Raw genomic sequence first — 16,417 nt, 5'->3', positions numbered from 1 at the left:
TGAGAATATATGTTGAACCGACCCTTTAATGTGGCACTGTGGCTGGAAGGCAGGCGAGGCGGTGCAGTGTAAGCGACCAGAGTAGATTATCTGTGGATTCACAGCAGCGAGTCAGCGAGAGATGGATGGACGGCGTGCGAGCTGCATGCGTCTGCAAACTGTGTCTTCACAGCACAGGGCGCCACTTTGCCCCCCAACCCCCCCGGCAAAGGGAGGCCACTGTCAAAGGTCTATTAAGGGAAGATTGAGACCCCAGGTGTATATGTGTGTGAGTAAGTGTGTGTTTGTGTGTGAGTGTGTGTGTTCACATGCTCATTGGTCACGGTCCTATAGTGGAAGATTGAGACCCCATTGCTCCCAGAGCCACTCAACCAACACAACCTGCAGTGGTTTACAATCAGAGCAACACCGTCCATCCATCCCTGCTGACACACACACACACACACACACACACACACACACACACACACACACACACACACACACTGAGGGATACACACCAACAGTACAGCTCACTATAGATGTCATTAAACAGTAGCCAAGCTGGAACAGCTGTGTGACAGCGTGGCGGACATTTCGGTTGTCACGATGTTGGGCCGAGGGTTTAGAGGCAGATTGAGGTGCAGGTTAGGGATGCTGGGGCGGGGTGTGAGGGGGGCGCACGAGGTTGCCGGGTGGGAATCATGGCAGCACCTTTGACAAGCCCTATTTGTCATCTGCCAGGACTCCCAAATAGCTCTGACTGCAATACGGATGGATTGTGGGAGAAAAAGTGAGTACAAGCTAGGCAACTAATCCTGTGCAGACCACCTCCCCACCTCCACCCGTATACTCTCTCTTGTGCCCCCCCCCCCCCCCCCTTCCCCTTTTTGCTAGATTTCATAGCTTTCATAACCCAACACTTGCCCTTTTCACCCACTAGCTAGCAGTATGGTTGAAGTAAGTAACGCTATATTTTTTCAGGAGCTTCTTTTCTTGGATCTGGGACCGTGATTTTGTCGCCAGGGTTGGAAATTAACCTTTTTAGTCCACCTGCCTCTGTCACTGGTGGATTAAAAAAAAACTACCAGCCATTCAACAGATTGCCATGTTCTTTCTGGCTGGTGTGTGAAGCTGCCACTTGCATATTTTACCAGCATTTCACTCGTGTCTAGTGCTAATTTCCCTCCCTGAACATCGCTAAAAGGGGCGATCTGAAGGGTTATAAACAAGCAAGCTTAAGGCCGGATTATAATATTTTGTGGGAGATCTATAGTGTGTTATTGAGCTGCAACAGTGAGTGTAATAAAGATAATCGACCACTATTTAGATTATCTATTGTTTCGAGTCGTTTTTGAAAAAACAATTTGTCCAAAGTCTCTGACGTCAGCTTCTAAAATGTGAATATTTTCTGGTTTCTTTCCTCCTCTGTGACGACAAACTGAATATCTCTGAGTTGTGGGCAAAACAAGACTTTTACGGACGTGTTCTTGGGCTTTGGGAAACACCGATCCACATTTTTTAACCATTTTCTGACATTTTACAGACCAAACATTGATTACTCAAGAAAAAAAATGGCAGATGAATCGATAATGAAAATAACCGTTTGTTGCAGGACGACAATACAATAAGCTGCAGTGTTTTTTTAGGGCGCGCTCACACTGTCCTTCTGCACCGCGCCAAAACAGGTTTTTTTCAGCTAAAGCCTAGTGCGTTTGACCAGTGTGAGTGCACCTGCTCCGCGCATAGCTGCGGCCAGCTGGCCGTCCACGGCCCGTTTGGGAGAGTTGGGCTCTCCATTCGAGAGATTGGTGGTTCGATCCCCACCTCCTTCGGTCCGCATGTCGAAGTGTCCTTGGGCAAGACACTCAACCCTGAATTGCTCCCTGTGCTGCGCATGGGTGTGTAAATGTGGTGTGAATGGTTAGATTAGATGGTATGTAGATGTCCACTGCCATCGGTGTGAATGTGACAAACACTGTGAAAGCACCTTGAGTAGTCAGAAGACTAGAAAGGCGCTTTATAAGTCCAAGTCCATCCATTGTGAAATTTTAACATTATTCAGGTGGAGGGTTCAAATGAACCCACTGGGTTTTCTGCCTCTTCCTGCCCTGTCTGTTATTTCTCTTCTTTCTCAGTATTTGTGTATTTTTATTAAATTGTGCTAAATAATTAAATAGACCAACACGATTTTGGACCTGCCTGCTAGCCAATCAGAAGGGTATTAAATACAATTATAAGAATATAGAACCACCACATGTACGTGTAGGTTTCTGTGCATGTGTGCATGTGTGCGTGTGTGTGTGTGTGCATGCGTGCGTGCGTGCGTGCGTGCGTGCGTGCGTGCGTGCGTGCGTGCGTGCGTGCGTGCGTGCGTGCGCGTGCGTGCGTGTGTGTGTGTGTGTGTGTGTGTGTGTGTGTGTGTGTGTGTGTGTGTGTGTGTGTGTGTGTGTGTGTGTGTGTGTGTGTGTGTGTGTGTGTGTGTGTGTGTGTGTGTGTGTGTGTGTGTGTGTGTGTGTGTGTGTGTGTGTGTGTGTGTGTGTGTGTGTGTGTGTGTGTGTGTGTGTGTGTGTGTGTGTGTGTGTGTGTGTGTGTGTGTGTGTGCGTCCCCAGCTCTCGGGGATTTGTTCAACAGTAAATGTTTGTCTGAGATGAATTCTCCAGCTGATCCAGAGCTGCATCCTGGCTGACAAATGAAACCAGCAGCCCTGGGGTGGGGGTGGGGGGAGGAAGAGTGAGGGGGGGGGGGGGGGGGGGGGGAAGTGGAAAGTGGAAATCGAATCATTTTATTGTTTGTCACCGCCGCAGCCCTCGTGGTCACGGTTTGTTATGGGACGCTAATTAAAACGGCAACAATCCTGACAATTGGCAATTAAAGACTTGTGAAAGAGGTGATAGGAAATGAGCTCCTCAGTGGGCGCATCAACTCATTCTTTATCCCTCTTTCACACCTTTCTTCACTCCGTCTTTCCTCCACTCATTAGGAAGACAAAGTGCTGTCACTGACCACCGTAGTGAATGATTGCTGGAAGGGGTGGTGGAGATAATGACATGCAAGAGGGTTTCATGCTGGAATAATTTAAATGAATACGGCGAACGACGGATTCCTGTTGTATAGTACAGTTATGGTGGAGGGCTTTTACTTTTTCATGAAGTAACTTGATGCAAATTCACTTATAAAAGGTTTTTTACAAATGTCATTTTCCCCTAAAGCGTTTAATTCATGTCTGCAAAATCAAAGTGATGAAGATATTTCGGTGTGTTATTGTATTTATATTACATTTATATCCTATTTTTGTCAGTTTGGCCACCATCTCTGTCAGTAATAATAACATTAGACACACCAGGGATGTCATCGGTTCATCATTAACTGGTTAACCGTTAACTAGTTAACCTGGTTCACCACAGGACGTCAGTAGGATCATTTGCAGACACATCACGCTAATGGCTTTCCTAGCTAGCAGTCTGAGGTAATGGGTGCTCAGCAAATTTTGGATGAGAAGCTTGTCACTAATGCCTTGTTTCCACTGCATTGTAAAATGAGAATAGCTGGTCCACCTTAAAGGCTATTCCGCTTTAAGGGCGCCGTCTCACTGTCTGTCCGTCCCGCGCCCCGTGCTTTAGGGTCCTTGTCCCCCCCTCCAGGCCCGTTTGTACTCACACTACCTGGGCCTCGGAGAATGCTTCTTGCTGCCTATACGTCATCACGCCGTAACACGTCACACGCATTGATGACGTCATGGCGATGCGTGGCTTTGTTTCCAGATCTTTCCGTAGACCTCTGAGTTTTTGTGCGTCTTGTCGACTGTTTTTGAATCTTTTCATCGACCAAATCTGCAGTAAACACTCCACCTCCGCATCACACCAACGTGAACCTTTCACCGCCATTGTTTGAAATGTCCGCGCATGGTCCCTCCTTCTTTTTTCTACGTCCCAACAGGCGCACAGGAAATTACCTCAGAACCGCTGTAGGCCTCGTGCTCGTACACGTGCACACGCTCGTGCTCGTACATGTGCAAACGTGCTTTACAAAAGCCCACCTCTCCCAAACGGGCCGTGGCCGACAAGTGTACGGTTGCACTCACACATCGCAGAATTGCTGTATTCTTACACCACAGTCATGGTGAGTTTCTATGTGATCTCCAACCCTACTCTGCAGTTATTCCTTAAAGGAGTTTTCTACTTGTTTTACACATTTTAATACATAAAAAAACACATCTAAACCTGCAACTCTGACCACGGACTAAGAAAAAAGTCCACATCACAACATTTCCATGTTCTGTTTAAATGATCAGACAGGTAAAACGTTTATTAGGCGTCAGGCTGTCGAAAGCAAAATGAACTGAAACTTGACATCCTGAGCACACACCAAGTGACTTGCAGATATCTTGGAACGTGGTGTCATCTCTAAAAAAAAGTCTATGGGTCAGGGAGCACGAGCATCAGACAGTTAGTTATCGAACACACAGCTCAACCAAACATCCATTCATTTGAAGGAAAGGCTAAAGCACAGTAGGAGAAGTTAAAGAGACGCGTGGACGTGTGACTTTGACCTCATCGTGATCTGGTCGGATTGAACTTTCACACAAACAACCACAATTATTCACCACGGTCCTACGTTTCTGACCGCAGCGGAGCGGCTCTTGGCCCATGTAGTCTTTGAACAGACGCGTGCGCGGACTCAGACGGCCCGCGATGCAGATGACATTCTCTGTGCGAGTACTTGAGCGAGCGTAGGCCGTCATAAAACAACATGATGGATCCACAGCCAAAGAAAGAAATAAATAAAAACACTTGGTCCTCTTTTTTTTTCTTTTCTATTGCGATCTCTCTACTCTTGCGTCTCGTCTGTGATGGATCTGTAAAATGATATAACGAATGAGACCTAAAGTGGGGACGAGGGAGGGAGGGAGGCCAGGCAGGAGGGATGAAGGCGGCGAGGAAAGAGACAGAGCGTGTGATTTATTAGGCTCATAAAAATTCTGCCTTTGTTATTCCCTCTCATTTTTATATGTGAAGCTTATTAAAGAGCACACCTGCCAGAGTCCTCAGACAAACTTGTGTGTGTGTGTGTGTGTGTTTTATGCATTCACAGCAATGTTTGTGGCTGGATTTGTCCTCGTACCGACCGGGCGTTTAACTATTGCTTCTGTTTCCGTGTGATCAGATGTTTAATTTGCAGATTTTCACACTGACCCGCCAACTTTCCCCTCCTCAGGTCCCCCGTCCTCCTCACATCGCAGCCCCACCTCGCAGAGAGTTTTCAGGACGCGCTACAAGATGGTGACCCGCCCGGGCTCCAGCGCCGCGCACACCCTCCACTACAACCCCGCCCTCTCATGGAGAGCCAAGAGGATCCAGTCTGCCAGGTAAGTCCCATTAACAAAGACAAATACACACACGCCTCCCGCAGGTCTGGGTTTAATGCGTCTCGATGGCTAATATCCCTCAGTGCGGAGCAGCGCCCTGTCTTTAATGTCACTGTCATGTGCAGCACGAGTGGAAGAGGTCGGGAATTTATGGCGCTCATTTTTACACAGTAGATAACCCAGAGAATAAACCATTTACACCACTGTGCTCCTCACATTAATTTACACCAGGAGCAGGGAAAAGTGTCTCACCCAGGACAGACAGAGAGAGGGAGAGAGAGGGAGAGAGAGGGAGAGAGAGAGAGAGGGAGAGAGAGGGAGAGAGAGAGAGAGGGAGAGAGAGAGAGAGGGCGGGTCTGATTCTTAATGTCATTACAACTCCCATCTCCTCTTTCTTCCCCCTCCCGTCATTCATCTAACATTTATTCCTCCGTCATTCTCACTCCAGATCTAATCCACCAGTGAGTCTTGATTCCCGTGAACACAGTGTCTGAAATAGAACCGCAGCTAATGGTTAATCTCATTATCGGTTAATCTCTATTATTTTTGACAAAAATAGTCCATAAAAAAGTGAAATGACAATCAAGTGACTTCTTCAGATTGATTGTTGTGTGTGACATATAGTCAAAAATCCAAATTAATCTCACTTCATCCCATCTTCAACCTCTTATCCGGGGCAGCAGCTCCAGCAGCTCCAGCAGGGGACCCCAAACTTCCCTTTCCCGGGCCACATTAACCAGCTCTAACTGGGGGATCCTGAGGCGTTCCCAGGCCAGTGTGGAGATCTAATCTCTCCACCTGGTCCTGGGTCTTCCCCGAGGCCTCCTCCCAGCTGGACGTGCCTGGAACACCTCCCTAGGGAGGCACCCAGGGTTCATCCTTACTAGATGATCCTGAACCACCTCAACTGGCTCCTTTCACGTGATCTAAAATGGAGAAAAAGCAGAAAATCCTCACATTTGAGATTGAACACGTCGTGCGTGATGAATGACCAGTTGGTTGTGATTTATAACTCTTAATCGACAAATAATTTCAGCTCCAGTAAACAAACATGTAAAAACTATAATGCATATAATGTAAAACACTATATTTAACCCTATAGCTCAGAAGATCTTCTTAGTGTGAAACGACCGGTGGTGGTGGTGGTGGTGGTGGTGGTGGTGATGGAGGTGACGTCATCTCTGAGGGTAGAGAGTTAATTAACGTTTATGAGGAGGTCGTTATTGGATGATAAAACGTTAATGCCTCATTCATGGCTTCATCACTGTGGAGAAGACACACTGTTTATGAACTAAATGGCGTCGAGCTGTTTTTCCCTGCAGTGGTCAAACTGTGTGTTGTGAAACCTCTGAACAGGTTGTTGTGGTTTGGTTTTGATGATCTGCTAATGTGCAGAGAATTAACAGTGTCCTCTTCCTGGAAACGGGCCGTGGTATGACTAGAATGACAAACACACACACACACACACACACACACCTATACACACCAAACGACACAGGGTTGGACGCACCCCTGGTCATTAAATCAAAATTAAAAGTTATCAAAAAACATGAGCTTATGAGACAAAAACAATCTGCTGTGTTGACGTCAAATATGTCTTAGGGCGCACTCCCACTGTGCGTCCGTCCCGTGCCCCGTGCTTTAGGGTCCTTGTCCCCCCCTCCAGGCCCGTTTGTACTCACACTACCTGGGCCTCGGAGAATGCTTCTTGCTGCCTATACGTCATCACGCCGTAACACGTCACACGCATTGATGACGTCATGGCGATGCGTGGCTTTGTTTCCAGATCTTTCCGTAGACCTCAGAGTTTTTGTGCGTCTTGTCGACTGTTTTTGAATCTTTTCATCGACCAAATCTGCAGTAAACACTCCACCTCCGCATCACACCAACGTGAACCTTTCACCGCCATTGTAAAACCTGTTTGGGCACGCTACGGTAGTTGTAACGTAGGTGAACTTTTTTGTTGAAGTTGAAGTGAGTGTGTGTGTGTGTGAGTGTGTGTGTGTGTGTCGGTTCATTTGTGTAATCCAGATTTGGTGAGACAGAGGGGCCTGGACTGTGGCTGGACTCAGCCTCCGGTGACTTATTACTATTCATTTAGCTGCTGCAGTAAATATTGATTCATCAAGGGATTTTCAATTTGAGCCCTGTGACACCTCGTGAAATATCACCGCGTGTGTGGAAGTGAGCGAAGAGATAGGGAGGGAGGGGGGACAGGTCGGGTCCCCAGGGATGGTGGATTACCACCCCCATCCACCCACCCACCATTGCACCCCTCTCTCATGCTTATCTATCTGTTTAACTCCAAGGAGCCTCCACTTTTATCAGTTGGGAGCTATTGAGTGGAGCATGAGCTCATATTCTCTGCTCTTAACTACTGAGTGCTGCTCTTCATCTTTGGCCTATCGGACCCACTGATCCCTGCTCTCATATGTTCTCAGCTCTTATCTCTGTGCCTGCTCTTAGCTGAACCCCTCGCTCGAGGCCTTGCATTAAAGAAAAACGGAAAATACCCTAGCATGGTGGTCCAGCGGTTCACAATGCCGTGGAGCAGGGGAGCCTGTTTGGAGTGTTCATTGCCTACAAGTTTATTTTTTTATTAAACACAGACTTATTTATTAAAGTCTGGGTTTATCAAGTTACCGTATATCAGAGCCAGTTTTGTTAAATTCAAGATTCAAGATTGAAGAACCTTTATTTATCCCGAGGGAAATGATGAACCAGTACAAAGGTGGGAAAGGATCAGAGTAACAATAAGCATAAAAACATAAATCAAATCAAAATAAAGCACAAAACATCAAATAAATCAAACAGTAACTAAATGTGACAGAGTGCAACAGACATTGTGGTTAAACGCAGGTTTATACAATATACAACAATACGCAGCGTGCAGTTTAGCAGCATGTTAAAATAAATAAGTACAAACTAAATAAGTGATAAGGAGCGATAAGTGATAACAGTGTATAAGTGTAGCAGCATTTCCTACAGAACTAAGTGACAGTATGGCACAGTGGAGTGTAGCAGCCTTTCTTACTGAAGTATCTATTCTATTCTAAAGTAACTTCAATATCATATTTTGGTGACAAACAAATTTCCCCGTCTGCGGGACATTAAGAAGAAGAAGAATTACTTTATTTATCCTGCAACGGGGAAATTGAATTTTTTCACTCTCTTATTATTAATCATGTTACACACACACACACACACACACACACACACACACAGGCCCGAAATACACACATGCACAAACAGGACCTATATACATGCAATTAATGGAGAGATGTCAGAGCGAGGGGGCTGCCAGTGACCAGCGCCCCGAGCAGTTGGGGGTCTGGTGCCTTGCTCAACAGCACCTCGGCAGTGTCCAGGAGATGAACTGGCGCCTCTCCAGCCACCAGTCCACACTCCATTCATGGTCCACACAGGGACTTAAACCAGCGACCCTGCGGTTCCCAGCCAAGTCACCTACGGACTGAGCTCCTGCCGTCCTTAAAGGTTTTCTGATTCTGATGAATTGAGACTCACAGCAGCATGTTGTTGTCTGACGTCACCACCCGTCTGATTAGACAAGGAAACACATTCAGTTTATTTTGCTATAAAACAGAGAAAAGCAGGAAAACTCCGTATTTGAGAGGTTGAAATCTATCCCGGCATAACCAAGAATCTAATCTAACTAATGCATATTAGCGAACATCATTGAACACATCAGGATAAATAGGCGTCACACAAATATAATAATATACTGAATAATAAACAGTAATATTGAGTCATATTTAATCAGAGCTGCCTGGTTTAAAAGTTTGATCTGAGTCTGATAAACTGCGGTGAACGGCCGTGGCAGCCCGTCCAGACCCTCTCAACCTGTTTTTTCCAGACGTTTCCTCAGAGAGCAGAGGTTTCCCTACCCAGCATGCTTTGCGTTTACCTTTCTTCAGCCGTAAAGAGCGTGTGTGGTGATTTAATGCTGGGCGGCGGTTTGAAGGAGCTGCAGTATTTCAACCCCCGGCCTCCAGAAAATAGATATAATCTCAACATTAACTCCATTAATAGTAGCTGGAGTTGAATTAAGAAAGCCGTAAAGCACGCACGCCGGAGGATAAATTACAGGCCCGGCCTCCCTTCATCCCTCTCACACCCTCCCTGTTTCTCTCTCCGCTGTCCCGTCTTTAATTCTCTGTTTCCACGCGTTCGCTCTGGTGCCGTTCCCCGTTTCCTCTCTTTCTATTTAATGAGATATAACAGGTCACACCCCACGTACGACTGTGTGTCTGGTTGAATCCTTCTCAGTTTAGTCCTAATTTCTTGCATAAATGTTAAAGCCCCCCATCATGGTGGCACCCTCCACCCTAAATAACTATACTGTATTTTAGTGTACACACACACACACACACACACACGCACACACGCACACGCACACACAGGGTCCAGGCGCTCATCTCCTTTAGTGCTTCAGTATCGATCAGTACAGGATGTAAGAGACTGGGCAATAAAGTGAAGCAGCGCTCGCTCTTCTTCACTTCTCTCCTCCTTTTCCCGCATTGACTCCCCCATTCATCCCCTTTTATACCCCGATTCATTCATTTACTCATTACTTATCACATCAGTCATCTCGCCATCCCCTACAGCCACGCGTTCTGATCTTCCTGCTGCCGTTCACACTGCACTCTCCACCAACGCTCTTCGTAATGTCACTTTCTACCCTAAAAAAGAGGATTTGGCTCGTTACCCCCCCCCCCCCCCCCCCCCCCCTTCACGTTGATAGGATCCTGACGCTTAATGAGACTCTGCTTTGTATTCCTTTAAGTGCCCCGAAGAAGAGCAGCAATCCTTACCGCTCTGGAATTAGCCAGATGCCTGTTTTCGCTGTGCTTCGTTTCAAGGGTAACTGTTTCCCCAATATGAGCTTACTAATGCTTGGGTTGCAGACAAATAGACGAGGGCAGCATTATTCGGAGCGGTCGCGCGACCCTCCAAATTCTTCCCTGTCACTAAAACAAAAGTCGGATCATTCATCAACGGCGGCGGTAGTGCTGAATCGCGCTCTGCTTTATCTGCGCATCACATGGTCAGAGCAGTGCACATACACACAAACACACACCTGCCCACACACACACACACCTGCCCACACACACACACACACACACACATGCAGACTAGTCACAGGGGAGTTTGTGCACGCCCTTGCCACCTCCTTCATTTCTTCCTTTTCTCAATATATTGTGCCTTTTTTCCTTTTTTGGGGGAGTTAATGTCCTTTTAGTGCGACCTCCAGTCATTGTCCTGATGTTTTACAACTCTAAATTCATGCAAAGTACAGAGATTATACTCCAGGGCACTTAATCGATTGACAGGAGTTTAACTGACAGTAAGTAAGATTTATAGTTGGCGTCATTCATCAAGCGAAAATGTCGAACATTCGTTGGGTCCAGCTTCTGGAACGTGACGCTCTTCTTTTCTCTTTCATGTATCACTGTAATCTCAGTGTCCATGGGCACACAGTGGTACATGGGGGAGTAACATTGGGCTTTGGGCAGGAAGGGGAAATCACACGAACCACCTTCACCTCCACGGCACAGCGCTCGCTGTAAAATCACCATTTTCCAAAGCAGCGGAGATGAACACCATGAAAAAACAGTTGAGTTTTCATTAAAACTACAGAATTCCTGGTGTGTTAACTGCATGAGGAATAATTAAGAGCATACACTGCCTCAGAAATTACAATATGACCAGTTGCTGACAAGCACTGTCACATTTAAAAGGCTGAGTTTCTTTAAAATGTTGTCCGATGCAGTCACTCCACTTAAAACACACCGGAGCTGCATTAAAGCGTACTTACAACTGTATTAGCAATCTGTTTTAACTGAATATCCTCTGCTTTAGATCAGCTCAAAGCACAAAAACACTGAACACTGATGCAACAGCATGTAAGCGCGGCGTCCACCAAGCCGGTATGCTACTGTAACTATATGTATATACTATACATATATATATATTTAAATATATTTTGACTTCAGATGTTTAAAAGACGCTCAGAGCGGTGCGTCGCTGCAGTTCACAGAGTGAAACACCGACGCGTGAAACTGCCACCGGATTAATTTACTTATTAATCGAAGGTGCCGGGATTCAGTTCCAGATGCTTCTGGCTCACTTGGCTTCTGATATGTTTTTATTGCAGTCTCACAGACCACATCGCTAAATAAGAACGCAAAAGTCTTTGGGATGAACTGATGAGGAACAGATCTTGATAATGGAGAGCGGGTTCACCTTCAAACCGAAACAAAGAGCTAAAAGAGGATAAAACTGGTGATTACTCCACATGGGCTCATAACTGTGAGAGATCCATTCTGCATGATGTGTTGTTGTTGTGTTATCCATCGTTGATTTAGAAAATATTGATTCGTGCCAGTAACTAATTATGCCTCCGAACTTCTCCCTTCATTTCCTCGATGTTGGCGTGTTTTTCTGTGCGTTGCAAAAACAATGACATCAAACTCGCACTTTGCTGGAACCTTGAAACAAGAAGGAGTCATAGTGGAGCGGTGCAGACAGATGTGCGTCCTCCACAGAGCTGGGTCTGTCTGACGTTCCTGTCTGTTATAGTGAAGGTTTTTGTCTCCACCGTACTCTACGGGGGAATTGTTGGGTCTCTGTAAATCATGAATAAGTCATAGAGTGTGGTCTTTACCTACTCTGTAAAGTGTCCTGAGATAACTTCTGTTATGATTTGGCACTATAAATAAAAGTGAATTGAATTGAATAGCTGGGTTCGGCTCCAGCCCCCCGCGACCCCGACAGGGACAAGCGGTTGAAGATGAGATGAATGAATGGAAGAAACGGTCGACAGCATGGCTTCATTACACGATTAAAGATGACAATGTTGCAGCTTGTGACATAAAAAATGACAGAAAATTTTGACCAGGAATCGAGAAAGGATCGGGCTGAGGAGCAGAAGCCATAATAGCATCGGTATCAATAAAATCTTAGCAATTCCCAGCCCTAAGTGTGGAGTAAGTGTCCCGCTGGTTGTCGTGCGGCGGAGGATTTGTGCCTCAGAGTGGCCTGGACGCTCTCTGATAACAGATATCCCTCTGGAGGTCAAGGGCACCACTGGGAACAGGCCAAGGAGAGTCTGGAGCCGCAGAGAGAAAAACACACTCCTGTTTAAACGACGCGATTACTTTTTTTTTGATGGTTTGGTTTTTATGTTGCTTCCACTGTTTGCTCCCTCTCTCATTACAGGCAGATTACCTTATTCTAAAGGTAATCTGCTCCTACAGAGGCTGTTTCCTCTAATGGCGTTCGGCCTGAGGGTGAAACTCGTTCACGAGGCTGTACGTTAAAGCCGCACACAAGTCTGAGAACTTCATTTGTGCACAAATGAGGCTCGCGTTGACTGAAGAGGTCAAATAAATAAGAACATTGACGCGTTTACGGTTCAATCAAGTCTATACTTATTCCTGCACTTAAAGGTGCTTTAATGTGGCAGTTTAATTTGAAACTATTTAGTTTTCTATTTTATTCAGTTGCGGTGTCGTTTTGAATCTTTCCTCCTAACATGAGGTTGGATTAACCACTCATAGTCCCATAGCTGGGTGGTGTCTGTGATGGCTGTAATGAACAACTGCACTGTGAAGAGGAAATATAATCGAAAATTGAATGAATAAACACAAATGTGTGAGGTACCGGCGGAGTAATCTCTCTGACGTTTGGACTCAAAACACATGAACCCGGTGAGAAAACATCCTAACAGCCCCCCCCCCCCCCCCCCACGCCTCCCCACGCCTGCAGCTCTGTGTCAGGGTTAACTGTCATCTGTGTTAACTGTTCATGTCATATCCCCATTAACCTCCATTGTGGCTCTCCAGGCCGCCCGCTCCTTGTTTAAGCCTCCCTGGGTGGCAGTCAGTGCTCCAACATTAGCCTCCATTACAGCTCCCCTGGCTGCAGTTGCCCTGTGTAGGGCAGCCACTGATCTCGTATCAGTGAAACTGAGTGTCTGTGCCACTGAGTTATGGCGTGCAGTCGGGTAGACCGTGCACGTGAACGCAGCTGACGTTTGATGTTCGCTCCTGTGTTTTTTCCTATTTGCAGCGGTGCAGCAGCTCCCCGCCGGCTGCAGCGTGTTAAGCGCCCATGTCAGTTGTTTTGTGTGCAGCGTGCATTTGGGGTAACCCTCTCTTCTCTCCGTAATGGGAGGCATGAACTCTCGCTCTAAACCCATTTCCAGCCCATCTGAAATACGGCAGCAAATTACCTCCAGCGGCCCCCTGCACACCAGCCCCAATCCGCCCCAAATAGAAGTGACAGGACAGCGCAATTTATCGCCATAACCCCTTGCACCGCCCCACCGATACCCAGCAGCCACGCACACACTGCAGGCTCCCACATACACTACTGAGTGACTTCTGAATGGTGAGCATGTGTGTGTAGAGGCCTGTGATTGTGTGCACTGTACATACTGTAGCAGGAGTGGGTTGTTATACCCTATGTGTGTGTGTGTGTGTGTGTGTGTGTGTGTGTGTGTGTGTGTGTGTGGTCTCTTCGCTCCAGTATAGGGGCCAACCTCACTGCTCTGGCCCCCTGCCCTGCCTATTATCTCATTGATTTCCTCCTCTCCTCTTTTCAATTCTCTCCATTTCCACACTGCCGTCCTTTCCATTAGAGGAGCAATTTAACAGAGTGCTGTGACATGGGAGGGAGAGGGAGGGAGGGAGGGAGGGTGGGAGGAGGGGAGACTAGAGGATGGGAAACATAAAGTGAGAATGGGAGATATAGTGGAAGAGCTTGAGGGAAGACAGGCAAAAGAGGTGTGGAGCTGAAGGAGGGACGAGCAGTAACACGGCCCCAGCTCAGAGAAGGGCAGGACTCAAAATTCAGTTCAACAGATGATTCAGTCAAAGTTGGGATGTTAAAGAGAACACATGACTTTAATTTAATTTATTTAATAAACCCTTATTTCCTCCCATTTGTCTTTTTTCCCCCTGTCCCTCGTCTTCTTAGGAGTTTCCTTCAGAGCCGTCTGCGAGCGCCCCACGAGAGACACCCGTCATCCACCCAGCACTGGAGAGGAAGCAGCATGTGCTGGATTCGCGGTTCCCTGTATCGGGTGTCAGCCAATAAGCTGTCCCGCACCGTGGCGTCCAGCATGTCGATCAATCGAACAGGTACTCCGACCGTCACCGCGATGGTGTGAATGTTTCCCGCCGTAGTCCAATTAAGCAATAATACACAAGAGGGCGGGCTCTGCCGTGACTGTAGGCACAGCAGCGAGGTGAGACAGCCACAGTTTCATAATGAACAGAAAATACCTTTACACTTCTCACAATAACATAAAAAGATATTTTGCAACATTGTTTCAGAGGGAGACGCGGTAACCCCCATCACGATGTTAGCCGTCAGCGCCCTAGCTTAAGTCGACTGACACGTCAGGCTGACACTAGTTAAAGTTGTAGGAATATAATCTATATATAATATAATATAATAACCACCAAGTCCAGTTGCTTTTGACTGAAATTGCTTTGAGGATAGCGACGACCTGGACACATGAGAACATTCACAGACCTCTTCATTATGCATTTCTTCACTTCCAGCTCACGAGTGTGCTCAAGTGTTGAATCTGGAAAGCACATCAGATCAAAGGGGCCAGATGTTGTTGGGTGCTGGACACACATACATTACAATATTGTAGACATTTTATACATGTAATATCATACCTGGGACAATACCACCACATAGCGTAATAGAAGACATACAAGTTACATGTTTTAATACACACACAAGTACAGTAACTGTTCCTGGATAAAACACAGTCTCACATTGGCAACATTTGAACCTAAGTCAGGAACTGTAACTGAAGAAATGAGCTAACAAGAGTAGGAATCTGATCTGTTATTGAAAGCTGGCACTTGATAGTCCGTGAGTGCTACAGACACGTTTCAGTCAGCACCAAAAACATACTGAAGTTTGATACCCAGCCTTTTTCAGGACATGGATTGCCAGTACAGGGCAGTAAGTCTGAGGTGATAAAGAAGTGTTTATTCATGTTTGTGGCTGCAGCTCTGCCCGCATGCTCTCTAATAGACTTACGGGAGCTGGCTGGATTTGCCATCTGAAATAATAAAGTTGTCATCTGTCAGAGCGGAGAGGGGGAGGGCCCGGAGAACTGGACGGTGCAGATTAAAGCCGGGATCTGCCTCTACCTTGTTCACACTTCTCTCGTGTACACATTCTGTAGCAGCTCGCCACCTCAGGTGAAATCATAGCACTCCGTTCGGTTAAACTCGTGACCTGCATCCCCAAACGAACAGATTCCTGCATCCTCCAGAACACACACACACACACACTCAGGTGTCTCCCCAGCATCGTCCACCAGCAAGCTTCACATTCGTTCTTGGTCTGGAGCCACCGGCCTGTGATTCTGCTCTGCTTAAATCACACTGGAGTGCTAATGAGGGCCTTAAGTTCCTAAATTAGAGGTCTGAATAAGAGCGAGTGCTATCTGTAACCTCAACCTCTTGGCCTCCTCCGCTTCTTCTTCACTCCTCGTGGACTCCAACAAGCTCCAGTGCGTGTGGAGTGCATTGGGTACATAGTGTTTATGATGTCCTCAGACAGAGCTGGACGTCACGTTTGGCTTTGGCACCAATGCGTCAAACCACCACAGTATAAATAACCAGGCACATATCAGGTTGTAATTGCATCGGGCTGCTCTAACACACACTCAGACTGCTTCACTTTGCTTATCTGAATAGTACTGATACTATTTTTTAAATGTTTTATTTCAGATTTGACTAATGTGAGATAATTCTCTCAGGGCGTGCGAGATGAGTACATATTTAAAATGATCAATAATTCAAAAATCAGGAGAAAAACTGACCTTTACTCTGCTTTCAAACATGTATCCATGTCCTCATCACCATGCCAAAGTAATTGCTTGTAATATCGTGGTAACATTTCACACTTAAAGTCTATAAAGAGGAGTTAATATATGGTAGAAGTGAAGTGTAAAAGCAGGAACAGCTGCAGATCAGTATCAAATAGTGTAACTATAGACGTATAGTCAGCCTGAA

The 16,417-nt window shown here is 46.4% G+C and overlaps 1 protein-coding gene across 1 annotated transcript in view; it reads left to right on the top strand.

Annotated features, from left to right (window-relative positions):
• The window catches only part of zc3h3 (zinc finger CCCH-type containing 3), a 74,666-nt gene that overhangs the window by 35,798 nt on the left and 22,451 nt on the right, over nucleotides 1-16,417 (top strand). Inside the window, exons 4-5 of the mRNA XM_083940219.1 lie at nucleotides 5,198-5,348; nucleotides 14,349-14,512. Coding sequence (XP_083796345.1) covers nucleotides 5,198-5,348; nucleotides 14,349-14,512 — 315 coding nt within the window. The remainder of the gene's footprint in view (nucleotides 1-5,197; nucleotides 5,349-14,348; nucleotides 14,513-16,417) is intronic.

The sequence above is a fragment of the Echiichthys vipera genome (assembly GCF_963691815.1).
Source record: "Echiichthys vipera genome assembly, chromosome: 3".
NCBI classification, from domain to species: Eukaryota; Metazoa; Chordata; class Actinopteri; order Perciformes; family Trachinidae; genus Echiichthys; species Echiichthys vipera.
This window is presented reverse-complemented; position numbering and strand designations above follow the sequence as displayed.